We start from the raw sequence: 21,376 nt of genomic DNA, 5'->3' as shown, positions 1-21,376 counted from the left end.
AACGAGTGTGAGCATGAGCGGCGGTCAGCAATCAAGGCAATAAGGGTATAACTATATGTGCAAAGCAAAAAAAAAATGTCACAAAAAACAAATGTTACGATCGCGACCGGGTTCGCTCATGTCCTACTAAATGAGAGGGGGATTCGAAGTCGCTGAGCGGTCGCCGGGCACCAAACGAGCTAGCCATCTGTCGCTGCCAATCGTCCAGTTCATTCGACAGGTGCTCAAAATTCTCTGAGCTCGTCATGCTGGATGGTCGTTTGAGAGGTTGATCGACTTCCAGGAGAAGGTGAATTTTGTGCGAAAGTTGTTCGTTTTCCCTTTTGAGGTTGGTGTTTTCGACGGTGAGCTGTTCCAATAAACTGGCGCCACTTCCTTCGCGATATACAGCAAGAGTAGCGTTCATTCTTTCAATCTCCAACTCAAGCTCCTCCACACGAGTTTGGCGTTCGTCAAACTCTCGTTGAGAGATGACGAAGTTATCCTTCATGATGTCGAGATCCTTCTCCAGCGTCTCCATTCTTTGACGGAGATCTTTGTTGTCATTAATTAAACGCTGGCTTTGTTTCTGTGCATCAATCAACTGGCCGCGAAGGTGCTCGTGATTGTCGTCTGAAGGAGTGCTGCGACCGTTGACACCACGTCGCGGTTCAGTACTGGATCGTCCTCGCACAGTGTCCAGTTCCGCTTGCAGACTAGCATAGGCAGTCTTCGTCCTCGTAACCTCATCTTTCATCCTTCGCATCATTTTTTCAGTTCCTCTGCGATGGACAATTAGAGCCAGGACATGCATAGGTACTTGGGGAAAAGCTCACTTTACATAATGCACAGCAAGCTGATAGTCTTCTTCCATCTGGCGCATTCGCGCCTTATAGCTCCGTTCCGTCTCCTCGAGTTTCCGTTCAGCTTCAAGAGCGCGTGCGTCAGCATCTGAGTCACCTTGATTGTCAGGGCTCTGCATGGACTTCGATCGATCTTGTTGTTGTGCCATCGCACTTAACTGCGCCTCGAGTTCGCGCTTCCTCCGAAGGGCTCCATTGAGTTCCCGCTCTGAGCGTTCGTACATCAAGGAGCGTTCTTCTAGCTGTTTCTCCAGGTCTGCCAATCGTGAAGCACTTGCCGAATTTGAGGAAGGTTCATCTGAATCTGGGATGATGCCATTTTCTGAAAGATAGTTCCGTAGCATGGCCAGGCGGATATTGGTATCGGCCGTCTCTTTCAATGCTCCCCGCAGATCATTATCCTTTTCTGCAAGATCTTTGCGCAGACGACCCTGCTCCAGGACAGAGTTGGACAATTGCGCTCGGAGGCCCACAATTTGCGATCGTAGGAATGTTTGCTCGGATTCCGTCTGTCGTACCCTGCGCCGTTCCTCTGAGAGGTCCCTTTGCACTTCCTCCAGCTGCTGCGTGACCTCCTTCAACATCTTCCGTAGAGAAGTAGCTTCCACCTCCATAGCCTCCACTTTCTCCACATGTCCTCTCGTTAACCGGTCTTCGTCTACCCTAAGTTCACGATGCGAGTCGAGAAGTTCGCCAAGACTGCCAGTGGTGAGTGCACGGAACGCATCAGCTTCTTCACGAGACTTGGCCCACGCGTTCTCAACTTCTGCAAGCCTTATCCTTGCTTGCTCCACTTCGGATGTGCGAGTCTCCAGGTCACCGCGTAATTCTGCAATGTCGGCCTCAAGCTGAGTAATTTGATCACGAGCACGTTGATCCTCTTCTGAGCGGGAGGCTACGGCTTGTAGTGCCGTACGGGCTTGATCGAGAGCGCGGATATGCTGATCCCGGAGTTGGCTCAACTCTTCAACCTGTCTCTTGACCTGGGAAGCCTCAGCGTCTTTTTGCTCAAGCAGAGAAGTCTGGCCAAGAAGTCGATCGGCGTGATCTCGAAGAGCGGCCTCGGCTTCTACATAACGGTCTCGGATTTCAGAGTGTTCACGAACAACACGATGGTGTGTCTCCTCCAGGGCGTCAGCACGGTTGTTGGCGTCAGAGGACCGTGCCTCCGCCTGCTCAAGAAGCGTAGTCTGCAAGGCAAGCGAGTCACTCAGTTCGTCTGCTGTCTTCTTCTGTGCAGTGTGTTCCGCCAATAGAGTGGCAAGATGGCGTTCGAGCTCAGTAATACGCTCTCGCTCTATTTGCGAGACCTCGCCAGGTGTAGATGCTTCGTGGGCAGTGAGCTTCGCGCGGTAATATGCAGCTTCCTGGATTGCAGCGGACTTCATGCGCTCAGCATCCGCAATACGCTCAGAGGCCTGGCGGGCTTGATTGACCAGGGTAGTCTGCGTCTTCGTTGGAACATCTCATTTGTTCTTGAAAGGATAAAACACACCTGCATCTGGGTTTTGAAGTGCCTGAAATTCATGACCATGTCAGCAAGTTTCCTTTGCTCCTCACTGGCATCATCTTGGAAGTCTATATCCTCAGCTTCCAATGTTTCTTCGTCAAGTTGAACAAAGCCCGACCGGGATGCCTTCAAAAGCGCTGTCTTCATCCAAGCCTCTCGCCTCCGCAACGTCTCGACCTCCATCTCTTTAACCTTGTAATCCCGAATCAGGTCAGCCGTCACATTGCCCGTTGAACCGAACTTCCCCTGGGCATGACCATTTCCGTTCCCGTTTACGCCGGGAGAACCACCTGATGGCTGATAGAAAGCATCAAGTGGAGGCCTGCTACGATCCACAACTGGTGATGGACTTCGGGCAGCCAGACCGCTCATCGCCACGCTCGCCACGTTGGGTGGCTGTACGTTGCCATAGAGATCGGATCCACTCTGAGATGTTGGGGACATCGCACGGGTGACACTGAAAGAATTGGGACTCCGTGCTCGGGTCTGATCTGGAGATGGTGCGTGATCTCGAGAAGTAGTGACGGACTCGGTGGTAGCACCGGTATCTGTCCCGTTCCCGTCATCCGTTCCCAACACGTCCCCGTCATCTCTTCGAGGGCGTGTCGGTGCTTTACCTTTGGTATTGGGAGATGAGTGCACAGGGGCACCATTCGGTGTACGAGTTCCAGGCCGGATTCCTGGTGGAGATATAGCCCGGCGGAGGTCGTCTACGTCTTGTGGAGCACCTGTCGGTGACATGGCACGGGTACCATTAGGCACATTGTTTCCTGGTGCGGGTGGTCCTGGCGGAGGGGTAGGTGTTGCAGATGATTTTCGATCAGACTTGTTGCCTGGTGGTCCTTTGCTTGAATCAGGGTATTTGATGTGCTCTGAGCAATCCGTCAGCAGTGACATTTGTGCAGTCGAGGGGTCACGTACTAGTGTCAAGAACGTTAATAATTCCATGGTCATCGCCCTTGGTTGGCGTGAAAGACTCCCCGCCAAGGACAAAAACTCTGGTTCCCATGGATGCCATAGCATGACCAGAACGGCCACTAGGCGCTGGTCCCATATTTTGGAACATGTACCACCGCTGGTCTGTACATAATACGCTTAGAACGCGGACACCTGTCATTCATCAAATCACGTACTTGACATCTTGAATGCTGCCAAGTCGCCAAGGTCCTTGCCGTCTACACCCCGGCCACCGAATATATAAATGACGTCGTCAACTACAGCGGCTGCATGACCTTCTCGGGGTGAGGGAATAAACCCGATGCATTGCAGTTCCGACCAGGTCCTGGTATTAGTATCATAAGACCATGTATCATTGTAATGGTATTGGCCATCTGTTCCTCCGAACCTGTGAAACGTGAATACGAGCCAATATTGAATGAATGACGGACATACACGATGATGCGATCCTGGTATGTTACACAGGCATGTCCTGTGCGTTGAGCAGGACGGGCGGCTCCGACGGGTTGACACAGCTCCCAAGCTGTTGTTGTCCGTACTCAGAGCATAACATAACATAAGGTTTAGGAAAATAAGCTTAAATCGGATGGGACTTACGGGTATTGAGATCAAATGACCAGAGGTCATTCAGGAACTCGCCATCTACCTGACCTCCGAAAACGAAAAATTTGGTGCCAACCATAGTAACGGCATGACCATACCGTCCAGCAGGTGCAGGTCCGTGCATAGCTACCCGGGTCCACTCTCGTGAAACTAGAGTGTACGTGAAGTATGGTTTCTCTGAAAAACTAGTGTGAACGCACCGAGATTCAGAAGATACAAGCCATCATCTTGTTTTTCTGACTGATCGGACGAGGGGTCTGTTTTTGTGTCGCCTCCCCATATAATGAGAACGCTGCTAACGATTGCACTAGCATGACCAACTCGCGGCGAGGGTATTTCTCCGGCTGTCTGCACGAGTGTCGCAGAAAGATCGCGCGTAGAGAAAAGATATAAATCATTGCGGGCGGTTTCGCGAACGAGACCACCAAAAAGGTACAACTCTCCCGAAGCAGTGGCTGTCGCCGGAAGTGCATGACCATAGCGAGGGAATGGTGAAGGTGAAGGTGAATTTGGTGCGGGCACGCCAGGTTTCGGGATTACGAGTGGGGGCGGGAGGAGTAAGCGCCGTGCAGACCAGGGATAAGCTGGCCGTTGTTGAGGTTGCTGGGATGCTTGAGGTGGTTGCTGCTGTGACTGGGATGGCTGTTGCGGTATAATGGGGCTGGTTCCACGAGCTTGTTGACGTTGAGCGGGGGCTGCTACAAGGCCATTTGCGGTATTTGAACTGGAGCTGGGATGAAGAAAATGATGAACGGCTGTGGGAGAAGAAAAGTTGAATATGAAGGACTCACGAATCATTGTCACGTAGGTGTTGAAGCTGAACGGCATTGTCCTTTGCAGCCAGCTGCGCGAGAGCTTGGCTTGGAGTCTGAGCTACTGTTACGGATGAAGCAGCGAGCTGACTTGCACTAGGCTGCTTCTTCCTTGAGAAGAATGACATTCTTCGTGCTCTGTTTACTAGGATGGACGGTATGGTTGGCTAATAAATTTTGTTTGAAGAATTAAGAGTGAGTATGTGAAAAGGACGAAATGCTATGACAATTTGTTGTCGTTGTAGAGAACAGGCTTGTCTGGTGGTATAAGCACAGTGCTTAGTTTCTGTATTAGGTTTACAACTATTTGCTTTTCATCCAAGTACTCAGCTAGTCTCTTAACCTAGCTAATAAATCTGAACATCATGAACATCATTCAACAATCTCCGGTCTCCTTCGCAACCAACGCTGTCTAGTTATGCGGCGGCTCTCAAAGTAACCTCTCCTTTGGTAATCAAACAGGAAACCCGTCTCACATTTTCCCCACACTCAGCCGTCTTCGGCAGATAGGTCACACTGCATGGTCCATTGCAAGACTTAACGCCCAGCTAACGTATCTCCATTCGTACAAAAAGGTCGGCTTCTTACTTTATTCATCCTACGCTTTCAGGAAGTTAGCATGGACTAACAACTCTTCGCATCAGTATTGACACATTCTAGAAACCAGATAGAAACTCACAGTGAATATGGTCTGATGCAAATGTCGATATCTGTACATCATGATTCCGTTGTCAGTACATCACCCCATCATCCAAAAGCAGAGACCCACGAAGTAGTAGCTATGATCGTACCCTTCCTGTTTCCTTACTCGTACCTGTACCTCATCATGCCCAGCCACACGCGCAGCCTCGAGGAACTTATCCGGATGCAGTTGGTACAGGAAATTATCCGCGGTACCCTGTTACTACATCAGCCCCATCTAATATAAGGGCCAATGAATAGACAAAAACATGACGCACATAATCCACAAGTATATTCACCGCTCCCTTCACCTTCCCGATCATCGCTGTTGCATCATATCGGTCTTTCCCCTCCGCAACACCGCCCGCAAGGTACCCCGAGAATGCCTTCGTGCCCCATGGCACCTCGGATGGCTCGCAGATGGGTGAGAACGCAGATGCACTACGATATTGCTTCATCCCCGATAACAGTGACGCAAGGTACACAGTCAGCGCCCCGTGTCCGCCCATCGAGTGTCCAAAGATTGACTGGCGTGTGAAGTCCTGTGAATATTGTCGTCAGGGAAAGAAAGGGGAAAGATAAGAGGCGCTGAGACAGACGAGAGGCAAGCCTGCTTTTTCAAGCACCTGAGGGAGCTCTTGAGTGATATGGCTGAACATATTATAATGCTTGGACCACTTGGGATTCGTTGCGTTCAGGTAAAACCCAGCGCCTATCCACCGCGTCCGCTGTTAAATAAGGATGAGCACCAAGATAGAGATTACCCACCACTGCCAAAATCCCAATCTACATCTTCACCATCGATACCTGCACCACGCGGGGAGGTGTCAGGGAAGAGCAGTGCGATACCCTGAGCTGCTGCATCGCGCATGAAACCGCCTTTTTGGGCCCTGTGCAGTGTGGGGCGTGTTTCGTCATGTGAGTTTGTGAAGTCAACGGAAGGACGTTTAACACGCACCCATTATCCTCCGTGCAGGTGAGTCCTGCAAGATAGACAAGTACAGGGACCTTCCCCTGAGCCGCATTGGCGGGGAGGAAGAGATTGAATTGAGTATAGGTATCGCCCAGAGCAGCAGACTATTAGCCTCATTATCAGCGTGGCATTGCCGCCGCTGCCAAAACGACGTACTCTAAACTTGTACTTTGCGAGCGTCCCCTCGTAGTGCTTGTTCGATGAAAGTTTTTCGAGTGACATGTCGGCGGGCTATACGCCAATGTTGAGATTCACGATAGGAAGATCAAAACTATCAAATGTGCGAGTTGACGAAACAGACAAGAATGATACGCGCTTGTCAGTGGGTGAGATGGCTTGGACACTCGTCTCATGATCATGATTCCCCGCTTATCCGGTCCACCCCCCGGTCATGGTATTAATTTGGCCTACTCCAACTCACATTGGATGAAATGTGTTTTATTCCGTGAGAGATACCAATCAATGCTGAATCTCAGTAGTAAGCAATTAGAATACAATACGACTATTAATGCAGCAGATACTTAATCTTGTAATTACGGGTATGGCACAATGCGTGAAGGGTGATCTAGTCTCGTTCTCCCGCATGTGCAGGCGGGGTTGACGATTTTGTAGGTGGTGTAGGTGGTGTCTCGTCATGAGGAGGTGTAGGGGGTAGAGATCTCTGCTTCGTTGATGGAGGTGCTTCTGGGAATGTCGCAGACCTCGATCCTTCCGCTGGTTGGGAAGTACGCTGGGGTAGTGACATTGATTCTTCTTGCGCTTTTGATACCATCTCTCCAAGTGCAGGGTGCATCCTCAGCAGCGGGCTTGGCGTCGACCTGGGAGACGGACTACTACCCAAGAGGTTCTGCTGCATTCTCTCCCGGTGACCTTCAACCATGCCGTTCTCTAGCGTAGCATCATCGCCCTCGCCCTCCTCTACTCCGGCCAGCAGATCTGCGATACCAAGGTAGAATGAAGCAGGCTTGAAGAGAATTTCCTTTCCCCACATCGAGGCCCACGTATATCGCGCAGCATTCGTCCATCCAACAAGATCGAGGTGGTTCACGGGTGAAAGGGTACCGAGATATGTGCCCTGCATGCGTATTCAGCAAGGCACACACCAAGAAGTCATACTGCGCACTTACCCACTTGGCTGATTCGACACTAACCAGCCCATCGTTCGGACCCTCCTTCTCTAAGATGACACTATGTGGCCATTTCCATGTATCAATAAGCCCTGGTTCATAGCATGCACCCCAGCTAAAATAGCGCACACCGTCAGCATCAGGTGTCTCTTCGTTGAACCGGCGCATGCTCTCTACAGTAAGACATTCAAATGCCTTCCCATCGCCGCCACCGTTTGGTAGTAGCTCGAGTAGCGCGAGAACGGATGGGAGATGCTGCGAGGCGAGCGACATGAAGTGGTCCGCGAAAGAAGAGCCACGATGTGGAGTAGCAATTGTAGTGATGCTTATCACAGAAAACTTGCGCTGGGTGAGGTGTGTTGTGAGATAACGACAATCGAGGCCGCCCTGCAATGTGTCAGTAAGGGTAACTGTCCACCTCAATGCTCAGCTTACCATGCTGTGTCCTATGAGATGGACAGCACGGCCAGGATAAACTTCTGAGATCTTTTTCTCAAGAACTTTTGCGCGCTCTACAGGGGAGCTTGTTGCAGGTACTCGCGTGATAAGAACTTCACAGCCATTTGCCTCCAATGCCTCCTTGATACCACGCCAATGTGCAACCTGTAAGGGTGCAAGGGAAGGTCCAACGGTTACGGTATCAAAACCAAGAAGTCCATGGCAGAATACAACGGGGGCTTTCGGTGAACGATCTACGCACAAGCGGTTAGCCAAGCTCGAGGAATAAACTATAAACATACACTTCTGATGAATTTTATTCAACGATGAAGCCTGATCTTCCTCATTGAGGAGCTTGCCCACGTTGTCCTTAATCCCCGAGTCTGAATCACTTTGAAACCACCATTTACTTAGAATAGGAGGGGGCGCAATCTGTGGTGCGGTAGATGCATGGATCGAACGCAATGTATCGATGGACGAATGGGTGGGTAGGGAGTGATTCAGCGATATGCGTGGCTCGTCGGTGTGAGCTGCCGAATCTGCAGAGGATAAAGGGAGTCCATTTTGAATGTGTGGAGGAATGGAAGTCACAGATACTGACGGGAGAGTTGATAGCAGATTACTGAGTAATGGAGGTGGACGACTGAGCAGGCGAGCAGGCGAAAAGGATTGAGGCAGTCGTGCGCGTGGAGGAAATGTCGGAAGGATGCTGTCACTCAACGCCTCGTTTAGTAACGATATCCCCGGAGATGGCGGACGCGACGATGATGGTGAGCCATCTGTCGACACTGAACTGGATAGCGGCATGTCTCTGGCAGACGACGATAATGGCCACCACACAACAGGTGGCTTCTGATTAGGACTAATAGACATAGGGTGCTGAAGTGCCCATGAAGGAGGGGCAGACGCTGAAGAAGCGCTGAACGACCTGCCGTGAACCCCACGTGTAGCCTTGCCATTGATGGCCGTAGTAGACGTTAACCGGGTACCCCACATCCCAGACCAACTTGCAGGTATTTCTTCGTCGTTTCGACTGTTCTCTGGATGTTCGAAGCGGGAAGTTAGCGTCTTGAGAGTGGAGCTCACTGTGGTTGACGGTGATGAAGATAAGTCATACATACCCTCCCGAGAGTAAGTAGTACTTAGCAGGCTACTCTCGGTCAACTTTTGGTAATTAGAAGTGGCTGTGCTACTACATTTCTTCATCCTACAATAATGCATGGTCCGTCGTTGCCGTCCGTCCTCAAGTCGAAGCCTGCGACCCATGACAGTAAGAAGGACATGTTCGTGATGTTATGCGAACTGAGTGACTTGTCTGACAGCAACGACAACTCATGATCAGCTAATAGCTGGTCTCGCTCGCGTTACCTCTCCTCAAGAGTAAGTCGTACTACATCACACCAGCGTGTTCTGATTCACTCATTGTTGTAGGACACCGATATACATTTGTGCATTCCAAGGTACGCGTTATGCCGTTTATTATCTGTCTGTTAACTAGCGCCCGTAGATTGTAACAGACTGTTTCCTTCACGCGAACGTGTCATGCTGCACCGTAAACGTGACCACAACTCAGAAGAAGATAGAGACATCATTACTTGGAACGAATAGCAGCTCAGAATGTTCAGGACATCAAATATTCATACTCAAGTCCCGAGGCCCTTCACCCCGTGATTCTTACAGTTTATAACTCAGCAGTTTTTTTTCACTACCACACTGACGACAGATACATTTATCTCGATTTTTGACCAGAATCGGATATGAACCGTTGCAATTAAATACCACGAAAGCACTACAAATCTAGTGTCACAAAAACACACAACAAAAGCAATAAGAACAGAGAGTATCGCAAACTGAATTACGTGAAGTGCGCTCGGATTCGCTCTCGGTACGCTTGATCCAACTCTTCGAGGTCCATACAGATCCACCAACTCTTGAGTGCGGCGTACACAGTTGCACGGTCCTGCGGGTCCGGGACGAGAAGGTGAGAGACGAGGACCTTGGCTACACACCCGCAAACAGTCAGGGGATTGGTTATCAATTCGAAAGAGATGGGTTGTAGAGGACTGAAACAACAAATAATCTTGAGCACGCACCGTCGCGAAGTGGACCCCAGATCGGCTCATGGAAACAAATCTGCCCATCAAGGATACGTTGTTTTGTTCTTTCATCTTGAGCCGTCGCATGTTGGGATTGGACGAAGCCCTGAGAGTCCACGATGTCTTCAAGAGAGATGCGAGATTGAGAAGAACTGACAAAATCGAATGGGTGACTTCCGCTTCAGTAATCCGAGTATTAGCTCTGAACATGAGTTCTGTGACAACAAACATAGCAGAACACGCACGTCAACATCGCAAAAAGCGTCACGCCTGCGCTCCAGCAGTCAGCTGGCATACCAACGTAGCCAAGATGTTTGTGCTCGAGCGCCAGGATACCTTCTGGTGGGAGATAAGATATGGTGCCACAAACATGCAAGGTTTCTTGGTAAGCTTTTGGACGTGCAAGACCGAAGTCGGCAATCTGGATGCGTGGATAAGGTCCAGGTGAAAAAAGTAGAATATTTTCTGGCTGTTGATGACAGAATGAAGTCAGCAATTTCAAGTACGCACAGGGCGTCACCTTAAGATCTACCTTAAGCTCAGCTAGGGCTTCGCTGAAGAGGTATAGAACCTTACCTCTGTGGGAGATCATACGATCGTGCAGGTACTTCAAGCCCTTGAGGAGTTGATACATGATGTACTTTGCCTCCCCTTCGCATAATCGGTGTTTTGAGTGCGTGGTGATGTACGTGAAAAGGTCGCCACCGGTACAGAGTTCAAGAATAATGTATCTGATGCACACAATTTGTCCCTTCGGTGGTGAACCAAAAAAACAAGCGACATACAGGAATTCCGGATCTAAATCGACAGCATATACCCTATTGATGTTGGGCTGCTTAAATCAAGATCATGACATTATAAAGAGATGAAATTATGCACGAACGTGATGCAGGTTCATGAGCAGTGTTGCCTCCTTCATCTCTTTCCTAAGGTCACTACCCTCCTTGCGCCTGATGATCTTGCAGGCGGCTTGTTGGTAACCTGTGGTATCAAGCGCAAGCTGTACGGTGGCATAACTTCCACTTCCAAGGCAGTGAGATGTGATTAGGAATCGACCGAGGTCCTGCATGAAGTCTTTAGAATTAATATGTTGCTTTGGTTAACGGTAGTAACTTTGTATGACTGCGTTTGTGACTGAGAAGGCTGTGACGCATGTTTTTCATGAAGGTGCCTCCATTTTATTATGCATTGAAACGCTGGTAAAAGGTCAGCAAGGCACAATGTGAAAGCGGTGCATGGTTGAGATATACTCTGCGAGGCTGGTATTCTGAATGTATCGCCATTCATGACAATGACAGATGTTTTGCGGATTTTGTGCCCATTCAAAATGAGTCCATTTGTCGACAGGTCCTTTGCAGCAGTTAAGTTGAGCCAGCAAGATAACACGAGACAAGTAACTACCTGGCATGATACAATGATTCCTCCGGTGCTAGACTGGACCCTGTTCAACGCGTGTTAGGAGACGTATGAGTTCGTAAAAATATGAACTGACGCGTGTATCTTGCAATGTAGGCTAGACACCACGATATCTGATATCACGTACGAGCTGCATATGAGCAAATGAGTAAACAAGATGACCTAGGGCAGAAGATGCGTTAAGCGACCAAAGAGAAGGGTTCCTTCCAATGGTTATCGGCTTCCCAATACTCAAAGTTATTGCTGCGCAGCAGATCGTTGTTTAATCATCACCGCCGGTTAAAGGAAGAAGATAGAATTCATACCTTCCGTGCGTCCATCCGCGGTCGTTGTAACAAATTTGGCGCATACATCCGATCTTGATAAAGTCTGCGAACGTGCTGACTTTGAAGAGACAAACGAAGGTACAGGCTGAGTCGGTCCTAGGGAGCGTGTCTGTGTTTCCATGCTTGGTAGATTTAGAGAAGAAACAAGAAGCAACGTAGATGCGGCTCGAGACATTTATCGAACTGCAGAGGGGTCATTGCTACTTTTGGAATTTGACCCGACCACTCTCAACAGTCCTCTTAATAGATAAATGTGTGTTCCACCAGCGTGTTAGGCATCAATCATATCCCTTGCCACTCCTCTGCTTCACTCGCTTGTTCTTTTTGTTATGCTTCTTCCCAACACTACTAGCACTCGCCGACACAGCGGCCTGTTTCGCGCTCCCATGTCCCAATGGAGTACCATCATCAGCCACCATATTTTGATGAGGATATATTCTTCCCCTCGAGAACTCCTGCCCGTTACGAGATGTACCTTGTAGAAATGCCCGTGCTGATAAATTCGAATTATGAGCAAAGAAGTCTTGGTCAAGAGCTTGAGATTTCAGCCCCTGCCCTTGAGCAACAAGTATGGGAGACGGATTGGCAGGCACGAATGTATCCGCGCCTTTTCCAACTCTTGTGACGGGTGCACGTTTCTTTCCCGTCACTCGCAGCAGCGATAGTTCGTGGGTTGTTTGGTTGAAAGATTCCTCAGGCGTGCCCGGCGGTGAGTGGCAGAAAAGTAGCTTCCCGTTGACATAGTCCTTTAGGACATATCGTGCTGCTCGTGCCTCGTCTGGATTACCTTGGCCAGACCGCATGAACCCTCGAGCAACTGTTTACTGATGAAAAACAGTTGTTTTCACCAAATGAAGAGTACCCACTCGCATAAGCGATCAAGAAGTCCTCCGCAGTGATCTTTCCGTCACCCCCCTCTTCTACGCCCTTGAATTTAACAGTCAAACCGTAAGTCGCTTCAAGCACCTCCTTTGGTAATCGCTTGGCTACCAGGGCTACTGGACCAGAATATTCCCTCATTTGGTCAATTGGTAACACACCGTCACAAACCAGTGCGGCTTTGGTCGTCGCAAATTGAGGGAATACCAACCCAGGACAGTCGCAAAGTACTATCGCTGGGGAGAGATGGATAGTTTGAAAGTGCTTTGTCTTTCCAGGAGTAGAGGAGACGGAGACTTTTTTTTCTCCAAGAAGGGCGTTGATTGTGCTGGATTTACCAACATTGGGATAGCCGACAAGCCCAACCACTAGTTTTGTTGGAGGTTCCCCAGACGGGCCAGCAAATACTACCGATTGGCGAGCTGTAAGCCTTTACTTTAATTAGAAAAACAATCGAGCTTCACTTGATAGATCTGGAGCAGCTGTGACGAAGAGATCTTCGAGCTCCAACACTGAGAGAACTTTGGTACGAGGATCTTTTCCGTCGGGACTATCTTCCTCTGTGTGAACGTACTGATGTTCGTCGTCCGTGTCGCTGTCGGAGTGAGGCGACGATTCCGGCACCGACTCTTTTGCGAAGTCATCATCACTGACATCGTCGCTGGGCGTATCCGGACCATCTGAATCGGACAGTGAAGCTTCGTCTTGATTATCCTCATGCAGTTGCTCCTCTTCGGCCTGAGCAATAGCATCCCGGCGGGCTTGCTGTAATGCAGCAGCATTCGCAGCGGAGAAAAATGCGTATTGTATCCCTTGACCATCAAAATAATCTGCCCATATGCGCCTTTGGGTGAAGGTTCGAATAAACTAGACATTCGATTAGAACTGAAACCACGCTCACCTTTGTGTCGCAGTGAGTAGATCGGCCTTATTGATCAACAGGAGAGTTCTGCGCTTATCTCTTCCTGTACCCGCCTCGCCTTCCGCACCTTCCACGTCTTTGACATACGACTCGAGATCCTCGCACCTAAATCTTAGCGGATTGCGAGCATCTACGATTTGCACGACTAGATGTGATCGCTCCAAGACACGCCACAATTGCCTCCAAACTTCGAGATTGCGTTCGAATGGCGTTAACAGAAATTTATCCTCCTCCTGAAGTCTTTATCGGTATTGGTTAGTGGCTGCAAAAGATCATAGGTTTTCCCACATACTGAGCGAGCCCTCTTCGCCACTCGAGGAAGGCGTCTTTCTCTTGTCGGTCTAATTGTGATGTTGTGATTGCTTTCGTCCATGGAGGTCTTCTGGGCACCCTGAGTCGCTCCTTATTCAGCTGGTGCTTCTTCAAAGTCGACTCCTCTTCCTGATCGGTGAGAAGATGGGGATTGTGTGTTGATCCTGCAGGCGACTGGATAATCTTCACATTTCGTCGTTCTACCTTTCCGCATGAGGCTATAAACAAAAGGAAATCATAGTCACGCACCCGCCGTAAACTCTGTGCCCGCCAACTGTGCTGTGTTCAGGAATTCATCTAGATCTCTCTCCTGCGTAACAGATTTAAGGCGGGTTGTCGAGTCAACTTCGGTTGTATACTAAGAACATGAATAAACGCATGCAGAACACAAAATATCACATACAAGGCCGGACTCTTGTCTTTCCTTGGCATCCTTGAACTTTTTATTGATGATAGCTCGACCAAGTCCCGAGGGATTCTGGTTCTTTTGTCTTGGTGGCTATCATTGTACACCGTAAGCAGCCAGCATCTCGCTCCTGCTTTTTAACTCACCATAATCCCAAAATTCTGATCGGATTAGAGTCTGAAAGAAGATGGCCTCGGAGGACCGACCTGCACTGATTATCAATTGCTATATTTGGTCATGACTCATGAGCTCGTAAGAATTTCTCCGTTCACCTGTGACTTCAGTCCCAAATCAACTTAGTCCTGTACCAACTTGATCAGACTAAGTACCCATTCTCCTAATATTATCCTTTGACGTGGAAGGCATCGATGTTGAAGTAAGTTGTAGCAAGGCCTAGCCTAGCGTACAAACCATTCACTATGCAATTGAAGTGGAACGTGACTCGGACTGAGCCTGCTGATCAGCTGTGACTTGGCGAACCAATGCATTTATCATAATAATGCCTTTAATGCGCTTCTAAACTTACCCAACTAGATTTGTCTGCCTCGAGTTGGCAGGGTTCAACTTCTACCTCGCCATTAGAACGGGTTCAGAAACTCAGACGCTGGTTCATCTATGTGATCACTGATAGAGACCGACAGCGACTTACCATCGTCAACACCGCACTCTTTCGTACAGTCACACAACCAGACTCGAATCGATGTTGTCCGTTGGATCCATGGGTCAGAGGCGTCCCCCAGAGCCTGGCTGGTCGTCGCAAATGACTGCTCCCACTACGCCAGCTGTAGGTTTTCACATTCGTTTTGCTTAACGCACGCTTACCGCAGCCCTGCAGCTGAATGCGCCACAAATAGGGATAAGGACAAAACATCGTCCTCCCGAGTTTGGCGTTCAGTTGAATATTGTACACATCGCTCATTGTAAGAGAGCTCAAATAGTCCTCGATCAGCAACATCTCGCGTGGGGAACAATTTATGAACTGGCACGAGGCGTCACTCGTGGCATGTGGACGTTCGGAGATATGACAGAACACCGTTTGTGTAAACTCAAGGGTTCAAATGTGCAAGCTGCATGGAAAGTGGCTGCCGTTATCAAAGACGAAATGGGGCCATCATCTGCAACGAGAGCATCATCAGAAGTTTGGTATAAAGTTCAATTCTCTCACGAATTCCAAGCTAAATATGACTGAAAGGCTCGAGTACGATCGAGAGCAACTTGCGATTGTCGAAAACAAAGGCCGCGGCCTGGGAACTATGGGCGACTGGGAGGGAAAAGAACATTGGTACGGAGGCAAGATTCAGCAAGTTGCCCGTATTGTAAGAGCTGGAAGTTCGTTTAAACTCGAGCTCGAAAAACCCGAGATTCGACGGTCGCATCGATTTGGTCGGTTTTTGGCGTCTCGACACATACTCCAAATCCGTGTCCCGGACAACCTGATATACGACACAGAAGTCCCCAAGTTTCTAGGGTCCAGCAAATTTGTGTTGTGTGGCCGCGTCTTCGTACCATTTCATGCGAAGGAGGGGAGTGTCTACCTCTTTGAAACCAACGAAAATATAGATCGGCAGACTAACCCTGGCGATGGTGACAGTCACCGACTAACACTTCACGAATTTGTACAGTGGCATAATCCACTGAGGCTGAATTCAAAACAGGTGATTGCCTTTTCGTTTGAGTCTGCATGATGCAGCTCTGACGCGCACCCCGACTAAGCCCATCAGCAAATGGTCTACCCGATGGGCGCTCGGCCTATCAACTTCGGTACCAACAATCAAATTCGCCTCTGAGGATATATTCTTCATTGACGATCAATGTAGCATTTCCTCTAGCTTACAAACTATGTTGCATTGACTTAGATCTTACAGATACTGGGGACTACGGCGAGGGAAAGCATCCAGTTGGAAACATCATGACCGATGGGTGCGGGTTCATCAGCGGTGCAGCATTGACTGCCATCATGCGAGTAATCCAATATCCGAGTCGACCGACAGCTGTGCAGGGACGTATTGCTGGTGCCAAGGGAATGTGGGTTCTGCATCCAGATCCTGAGTATCAAGTCGCCGATGGACCACCAAAAATTTGGATACGTAACTCGCAAAACAAAATCGATTGCGGACCGCTGCACAAGATTGACGCTGCTCACAGAATTTTTGATCTCGTTGCGCCGTCTCGTGTAACTGGACCGAGCCGCTTATCCAGAGACACTTTGGTAAATTTAGCGCACAATGACGTCCCCACCGGTATTTTGAAGGAACTCATGGCTGATGGACTGCACAATGAAGTGCGCCAGCTCACTGAATGGGATGGCCCCGATTCAATGCTTGTAGTTTGGCGGGCTGTTGAGCGTGCTGGCCGTGTTGTGATTTGCAGGCTGCGGCGGCGCATTGCTGGCCAGGTCCGTGCACTCGGCCTTGGCGAACTTCGGCCCAACGAGGAGCTGGGTGACGAGATTGATGATGATGGTGATGTCGTATTGGACCAGCCACCGGCTACCTCGGATCCCCGAAGTCGCAATCCCCATAGCGGCCAACCAACCTCCCTACATGAATCTGTCCTCGAGCTTCTCCAGGCAGGGTTTCACCCCTTAAAGTTCGACCAGCTCTTTAGCAAGCTCAAGAGCGTGGTGATGCTCGTTCTGGACGATTATGCAAAAAATTGTCACATTCCAGTCAAGGAGTCCCTCGAGGCCTACATCATACCAGGCAAGTAGCGCCTTTAACGACCCCTGTTACTCGTCTAATCGGACCACAGATCCGTATGGTGTACTTGAGGAGGGCCAGATACATTTTCGGTCGTCCCAACTCATCACCGATCCTGAAAGTGGAACCCATATGGATACCATCACAGGACCCGTTCTAGTAAGCACTTTAATTTTGTCGAAGTTTGTCCTGAGATTTGTGAGTAGGTGTGGAGGAATCCCACGAGACTGCCCTCGGACGTCCAGAAGGTAAGAAAACTGTTTTACGTAAGATTGCCTCCGAGTCATCACACATGGGTCAGGCCACTGCCGTCAGTCACCCTAAGTTGTCAAGTTACTTCGATGTCATTATATTTCCGGTGCAAGGCGAGCGATCACTGGCGAGCTACTTGGGTGGTGGAGGTTGGCACTTTCTCCTCATGCTTATTCTCGAGGCATTTGCTCACAAGTCCACTTTGTAGATTATGACGGAGGTGAGCTTCTTTTGCTTCTTATTTTCTCTCTCATTGAGCGATTGTTTTTTCGAAGATACCGTCGTGTTGGTCTGGTCTAAAGATCTCGTTGAAAACTTTAACAGCGCTCCGCTATGTGAGACACCCGTGGATCTGAGGAACGATTTCGAAGAAGATATCGAACACCTTCTTGATTTTGACCAAAGAGTATCCAAGCTCTCAGACAAAGAGGCTCAAATAGCTTTTCAAAAGGTTTTACTGCACGGGCTGGTGGAGACGAAGTACAAATTGTATTCTGGCTTTCATGATGCAGCTGTGTATCAAGATGGCTATGACAGTACAACAGCCGTTCGACTTGCATACATGTAAGTACTTTAAATTCTGTCGTTACCATGCTCGGTTTATAATATGTGGTGAAGGTTTACAACGTGCCTGGATGCAAAGAAGACTGGGCTACGAGTCAAACACGATGTTTTCGAGGCGCACCGCAAATTTTACGGGAGCCGCAAACCATATTACAAAGTGGCGGCTCTAAAAAAGAACGACTCTCCCAGAGAAGACCTACCGCCAGTGAAGCGAATTTCATCATCACCTTTCATCCTCGATGACCTCGTGGACGAGGGAAATCGCCTCCGTGACGAGTTTGTCGAGAAGTACTCAAGCCTCCGCAGTTCCTCGCCCCGTGTTTTGGACCATGATACCCATCTCACCTCTCCTTACACATCTGCATCTTACAGGGCAACACAAGCGGTGCATGTTGGTTTCCAAGGATTGCAAGTCAACCTGACTGTTGCCAAACTGCATGTCGAAAAAGCATATCAAGACTGGCTATGCGCTGTTGCAATGCAAAAAAGTGCTTCAAGCCCTAGGCGTTCTTCTGATCCTAAGGAACAACAGATCCTAAAAGTTGCGCGATACTTTGCGCAGCGGCCGTTGTTCCAAGACGTACTCTTTTTTTCTGAAGAAGAAATCAAGACTATTATGGCATCTTATGCTTACACTCTCAACCAGTCGTTCGGGTTCTCTGTTGCCTTCAGGGAGCTTTGCGCCATCAAAGCGCGAGTACAAGGCGGAGTCCCTTTCGAGGATAAATTTGCACAGGTTATGAACATACCTAACAATGTTTTACGAGCTCTTTCGCAGGCACAGGATGACACAGATAATTGAGGTTTTCATGTTTTCTATGACAGTATATCGATCAGCGTATTTGATTGAACCAGTTGTCTTGTTTACATCCCATAAGTACTTCAATACGTGTTGCATCTATCCTTATGATACGTGGCGCCAATGAACTTGTCTGACAGCTGGTGCACAATCAAAGAGTAAATCCAATAATGTAATGGGGCGAGCCTTGCTTCGCGATTGTAAAATCGGACAACCAAGCACAACCCGGTACTACTGCATCTGTGATCTACCTCCTCGGATCCATGCGAAGGTTAGGACTGTATTTGATCAACATATTTCCTATAGCCGGCCCACTTGAAGTTGCCGCGTAGCAAGAACCTGTGGTTTTTTCGCATGCATCATGCATCTGAAATATCATTGTGTACTGCATTTCTGCTGCGTCAGGCCTCGTAATAGATATAAATGAGTAGTAGTGCTTTGGCCATATGATGCTGTCCACGTTACAAGAGATCGACATGAATAGAATGGCATTGGCATTTCAGCGCCCCTCTGATCGGTCTGTGTATCACCTGCCTGAAGATCCGACGGATGATAGCCTATCACATGCGATGGCGTTCAAACGTTCAATCTCCATGGTCCCGAGGAAGAAAGCGTTGGAAGATGCCCGCCATTCGACAAAAGAACGTACTAGTGTAGTTGGTCTGGGATAGACGATTAATGTAAAAATTTACATGAATGAAGGGTTATGCTGCAATAACAAGCCCTCGTTTCGGCCCGCGCTTCACCTTAACGACATTCAGAACTGTGCTAATGGAACGTGCCAAGTGAGGGCATTCATTCATCCATGATACCATGAACGGAAAGCTTCTCTTCCAAGCTTGCAATGGGACCCGAGCGCGAAATGCAAAACCTCGGGAGTAAGTGTCTGGGAATTTGATACAATATCCGGGTCTTCACGTTCTGCTGCACGGTATAATTTGCATTGGATGCGTTACTTGAGCGGGGGCACGTGAAAATCCTCAACTGTTGCGTCGAAGAACCCGCTAGTAGTATCACGCTGGCGTACGTATACGGACCATTTGGTGGCGTGGCCGACTTCCGTGACCTGGGAATCGGAAACAATGAGGAACTTCATCACACATTACGAGGTTCGGGACTGACCGAAGATGACCATATCTCAAGTTGGTAGGCCACATCACCGGACATCTTCGCAACTGCGACATCAAGCGTGGTCGGGCTTTAAGCTACCCAAACCAGGCTATGTCAAGGAATGGTGTACCCATGATCTTTTGACGATTTCAAACGGTCGCCGAAAATATGATCATCTATGTGAAGCTTCACCGTAGTGAAGTGAGTAAGTAACTGGATTGAGATATATCCCTCACAGACATTCAACAGATTTGTTTTAAAGAGCTCTAGAACTCACCGCCTTGACTGGGTACTGTTGGGTACGACGCTACTAGTAGTAGGGTCTAGTGACGAGCTGCCGGCTGGCTTTTGCATCATTCCTCACTGACTGACCGAAGTCAGAAATATCCTATGGTAGACTCTGACGAGCGTGCATGCATGCACATCTTGCAGGTCTGATCATCTGGGCGACGGCCCGCGGGAACTGTAATCAAGCAGGCATGTGTGTTGGCTGAACCGATTATGTCAGCTCTTCGGGTGAGTTACTCTACAGGCTTTGTCTATGACTTCGTGGCAAGCAAGGTGATGCTAGCATTCCTGATGCATTTTGCCAGATTAAGCGAGTCATAGCTTCTAGTTCCTCTGGGAATATAGTTCCACCTTGTTTTGTAGAATCGTGTCGGCTCCAGGTTCGGTGGAGGAGGAGGAGGTGTTGCTGGGGCTTTGGAGACCAACATGGATAGGTGTGAATGTTTGCGCAAACTTGTGCTTGAGACGAGCGATGTAAGTTCCTAGTATTTGACCTGCCCTCCAATGTTAATCTTAACGTGTTGTACAGGATCCATAATGTATCGGCTCACGACGCTAAGGACACGCAGTTGACGATTACTCCGACTCACAGTAATGTACAACACGAAGTGTCCCTCAAAATAGGACTACCGAGTGGAAATGTGCGGGACAAAGATACAAGCAAAGAACGCATGGTGGTCCAGGTTCACCTTCCCCAGATCCAGGCGGATGATATCCCTCGGCGCCGACGACCTACGAACGTTTGGGAACAAAAGCGGGAGCCTTAACAATGCAGTATACCTGTATCTAATCGTAGGTGCGACTACTTTCCAAGTCACACATTGCTTATTGGATGCTAGGTGACTGCTGAATCGTATGAGATAATTGATTTCCCCTGCGCGCGAGCTAGAAGACGAAGCTAACGATGACGGATATTGGAACTGGTCATATTTGGGATCCTGATACGAAACAGTATAGCTTCCAGTTGTTCCGTTTAACTTGCTGATGTTGCGTACTAACCGGTGCAATCTCCTTTTCTTGTTATGCTTTTATTCTTCGCCGTCCCGAATTGTTTGGATCAATTTCATCCTGATAAATTTAGCTTTCATCTCATGCCGTCCTCAGAGGTGTACGCCGTATGATTTCTCGTGATATTATTCTGATCCAAGAAACTTCGATTCACATTTTGGACGGTAAATGACCTGTCAGCACCAAATTTACCACTCGTGTAAACTTCCCATTGCTCCAGATTTACTCGTGGAACTTCTTAGGGCAAGAAGTATGATGATCTAAGTTGGTTATATACACACCAGTGAGCCAAGTGAGTCACGGCCCTGAGGCCTGAAGTTTGTACCCCGTAATTGATGTATTAAGTGCAACTCTTT

At 48.9% G+C, this 21,376-nt stretch overlaps 8 protein-coding genes across 8 annotated transcripts; 3 read left to right on the top strand and 5 right to left on the bottom strand.

Moving 5' to 3' along the window:
• Positions 1 to 94: 94 nt before the first annotated feature.
• Positions 95 to 4,852, bottom strand: F5147DRAFT_563267 (uncharacterized protein; the record flags this gene model as incomplete). The annotated part of the gene is made up of 9 exons (XM_041430659.1): positions 95 to 761; positions 816 to 2,287; positions 2,338 to 3,224; positions 3,274 to 3,432; positions 3,486 to 3,697; positions 3,745 to 3,847; positions 3,907 to 4,062; positions 4,113 to 4,545; positions 4,736 to 4,852. 9 exons carry the CDS (start codon positions 4,850 to 4,852, stop codon positions 95 to 97), a joined length of 4,206 nt encoding a protein of 1,401 aa, XP_041300062.1.
• A 135-nt stretch (positions 4,853 to 4,987) lies between these two features.
• Positions 4,988 to 6,714, bottom strand: F5147DRAFT_662914 (carbohydrate esterase family 1 protein). Its single transcript, XM_041434830.1, has 8 exons — positions 6,535 to 6,714; positions 6,364 to 6,482; positions 6,174 to 6,295; positions 6,005 to 6,117; positions 5,684 to 5,947; positions 5,494 to 5,622; positions 5,404 to 5,434; positions 4,988 to 5,348 (listed from the first exon to the last, which is right to left on the bottom strand). Exons 1-8 carry the CDS (start codon positions 6,598 to 6,600, stop codon positions 5,323 to 5,325), a joined length of 870 nt encoding a protein of 289 aa, XP_041300061.1. The 5' UTR covers positions 6,601 to 6,714; the 3' UTR covers positions 4,988 to 5,322.
• A 49-nt stretch (positions 6,715 to 6,763) lies between these two features.
• Positions 6,764 to 9,080, bottom strand: F5147DRAFT_662909 (alpha beta-hydrolase). The gene is made up of 4 exons (XM_041434829.1): positions 8,246 to 9,080; positions 7,941 to 8,197; positions 7,506 to 7,892; positions 6,764 to 7,453 (listed from the first exon to the last, which is right to left on the bottom strand). Exons 1-4 carry the CDS (start codon positions 9,060 to 9,062, stop codon positions 6,944 to 6,946), a joined length of 1,971 nt encoding a protein of 656 aa, XP_041300060.1. The 5' UTR covers positions 9,063 to 9,080; the 3' UTR covers positions 6,764 to 6,943.
• Positions 9,081 to 9,131: 51 nt separating this feature from the next.
• F5147DRAFT_662906 (uncharacterized protein) lies at positions 9,132 to 9,668 on the top strand. The gene is made up of 4 exons (XM_041434828.1): positions 9,132 to 9,213; positions 9,266 to 9,323; positions 9,375 to 9,403; positions 9,451 to 9,668. The coding sequence occupies exons 1-4, from the start codon at positions 9,159 to 9,161 to the stop codon at positions 9,549 to 9,551; spliced, it is 243 nt and encodes an 80-aa protein (XP_041300059.1). The 5' UTR covers positions 9,132 to 9,158; the 3' UTR covers positions 9,552 to 9,668.
• Positions 9,669 to 10,235: 567 nt separating this feature from the next.
• F5147DRAFT_562774 (kinase-like protein) lies at positions 10,236 to 11,902 on the bottom strand (the record flags this gene model as incomplete). Its single annotated transcript, XM_041430641.1, has 9 exons — positions 10,236 to 10,508; positions 10,611 to 10,770; positions 10,825 to 10,871; positions 10,923 to 11,102; positions 11,144 to 11,235; positions 11,290 to 11,389; positions 11,441 to 11,480; positions 11,644 to 11,698; positions 11,761 to 11,902. 9 exons carry the CDS (start codon positions 11,900 to 11,902, stop codon positions 10,236 to 10,238), a joined length of 1,089 nt encoding a protein of 362 aa, XP_041300058.1.
• On the bottom strand, positions 11,775 to 14,512 carry F5147DRAFT_6039 (uncharacterized protein). Its single transcript, XM_041432288.1, has 8 exons — positions 14,447 to 14,512; positions 14,298 to 14,393; positions 14,144 to 14,252; positions 13,875 to 14,094; positions 13,562 to 13,822; positions 13,125 to 13,504; positions 12,648 to 13,067; positions 11,775 to 12,598 (listed from the first exon to the last, which is right to left on the bottom strand). Exons 1-8 carry the CDS (start codon positions 14,447 to 14,449, stop codon positions 12,060 to 12,062), a joined length of 2,028 nt encoding a protein of 675 aa, XP_041300057.1. The 5' UTR covers positions 14,450 to 14,512; the 3' UTR covers positions 11,775 to 12,059.
• Positions 14,513 to 15,000: 488 nt separating this feature from the next.
• Positions 15,001 to 18,839, top strand: F5147DRAFT_749679 (RNA dependent RNA polymerase-domain-containing protein; the record flags this gene model as incomplete). Its single annotated transcript, XM_041440144.1, has 11 exons — positions 15,001 to 15,088; positions 15,155 to 15,443; positions 15,493 to 15,955; positions 16,014 to 16,113; positions 16,166 to 17,002; positions 17,052 to 17,158; positions 17,206 to 17,247; positions 17,301 to 17,400; positions 17,460 to 17,471; positions 17,527 to 17,815; positions 17,870 to 18,839. 11 exons carry the CDS (start codon positions 15,001 to 15,003, stop codon positions 18,615 to 18,617), a joined length of 3,075 nt encoding a protein of 1,024 aa, XP_041300056.1. The 3' UTR covers positions 18,618 to 18,839.
• Positions 18,840 to 19,458: 619 nt separating this feature from the next.
• On the top strand, positions 19,459 to 21,238 carry F5147DRAFT_756637 (uncharacterized protein; the record flags this gene model as incomplete). Its single annotated transcript, XM_041440355.1, has 8 exons — positions 19,459 to 19,492; positions 19,613 to 19,760; positions 19,922 to 19,925; positions 19,963 to 20,023; positions 20,157 to 20,205; positions 20,376 to 20,486; positions 20,542 to 20,804; positions 20,852 to 21,238. 7 exons carry the CDS (start codon positions 19,459 to 19,461, stop codon positions 20,777 to 20,779), a joined length of 645 nt encoding a protein of 214 aa, XP_041300055.1. The 3' UTR covers positions 20,780 to 20,804; positions 20,852 to 21,238.
• Positions 21,239 to 21,376: the final 138 nt, after the last annotated feature.

The sequence above is a fragment of the Suillus discolor genome (genome assembly GCF_016758755.1).
Source record: "Suillus discolor strain FC423 chromosome Unknown F5147scaffold_1, whole genome shotgun sequence".
NCBI classification, from domain to species: domain Eukaryota; kingdom Fungi; phylum Basidiomycota; class Agaricomycetes; order Boletales; family Suillaceae; genus Suillus; species Suillus discolor.
This window is presented reverse-complemented; position numbering and strand designations above follow the sequence as displayed.

Coding starts and splice junctions, on each gene's coding strand:
- F5147DRAFT_662906 (XM_041434828.1), top strand. CDS start 9,159: ATGCATGGTCCGTCGTTGCCGTCCGTCCTCAAGTCGAAGCCTGCGACC. Junction 9,324..9,374: donor CGCGTTACCTCTCCTCAAGA/GTAAGTCGTACT, acceptor TCATTGTTGTAG/GACACCGATATACATTTGTG. Junction 9,404..9,450: donor ATACATTTGTGCATTCCAAG/GTACGCGTTATG, acceptor TAGCGCCCGTAG/ATTGTAACAGACTGTTTCCT.
- F5147DRAFT_662914 (XM_041434830.1), bottom strand. CDS start 6,600: ATGTCACTCGAAAAACTTTCATCGAACAAGCACTACGAGGGGACGCTC. Junction 6,118..6,173: donor AGATTGGGATTTTGGCAGTG/GTGGGTAATCTC, acceptor CGCGGTGGATAG/GCGCTGGGTTTTACCTGAAC. Junction 5,349..5,403: donor TGCATCAGACCATATTCACT/GTGAGTTTCTAT, acceptor AAGAGTTGTTAG/TCCATGCTAACTTCCTGAAA.
- F5147DRAFT_662909 (XM_041434829.1), bottom strand. CDS start 9,062: ATGTATGACTTATCTTCATCACCGTCAACCACAGTGAGCTCCACTCTC. Junction 8,198..8,245: donor GAATAAAATTCATCAGAAGT/GTATGTTTATAG, acceptor GCTTGTGCGTAG/ATCGTTCACCGAAAGCCCCC. Junction 7,893..7,940: donor ATCTCATAGGACACAGCATG/GTAAGCTGAGCA, acceptor GACACATTGCAG/GGCGGCCTCGATTGTCGTTA.
- F5147DRAFT_6039 (XM_041432288.1), bottom strand. Junction 14,253..14,297: donor AAAGACAAGAGTCCGGCCTT/GTATGTGATATT, acceptor TCATGTTCTTAG/TATACAACCGAAGTTGACTC. Junction 13,823..13,874: donor TGGCGAAGAGGGCTCGCTCA/GTATGTGGGAAA, acceptor ATACCGATAAAG/ACTTCAGGAGGAGGATAAAT.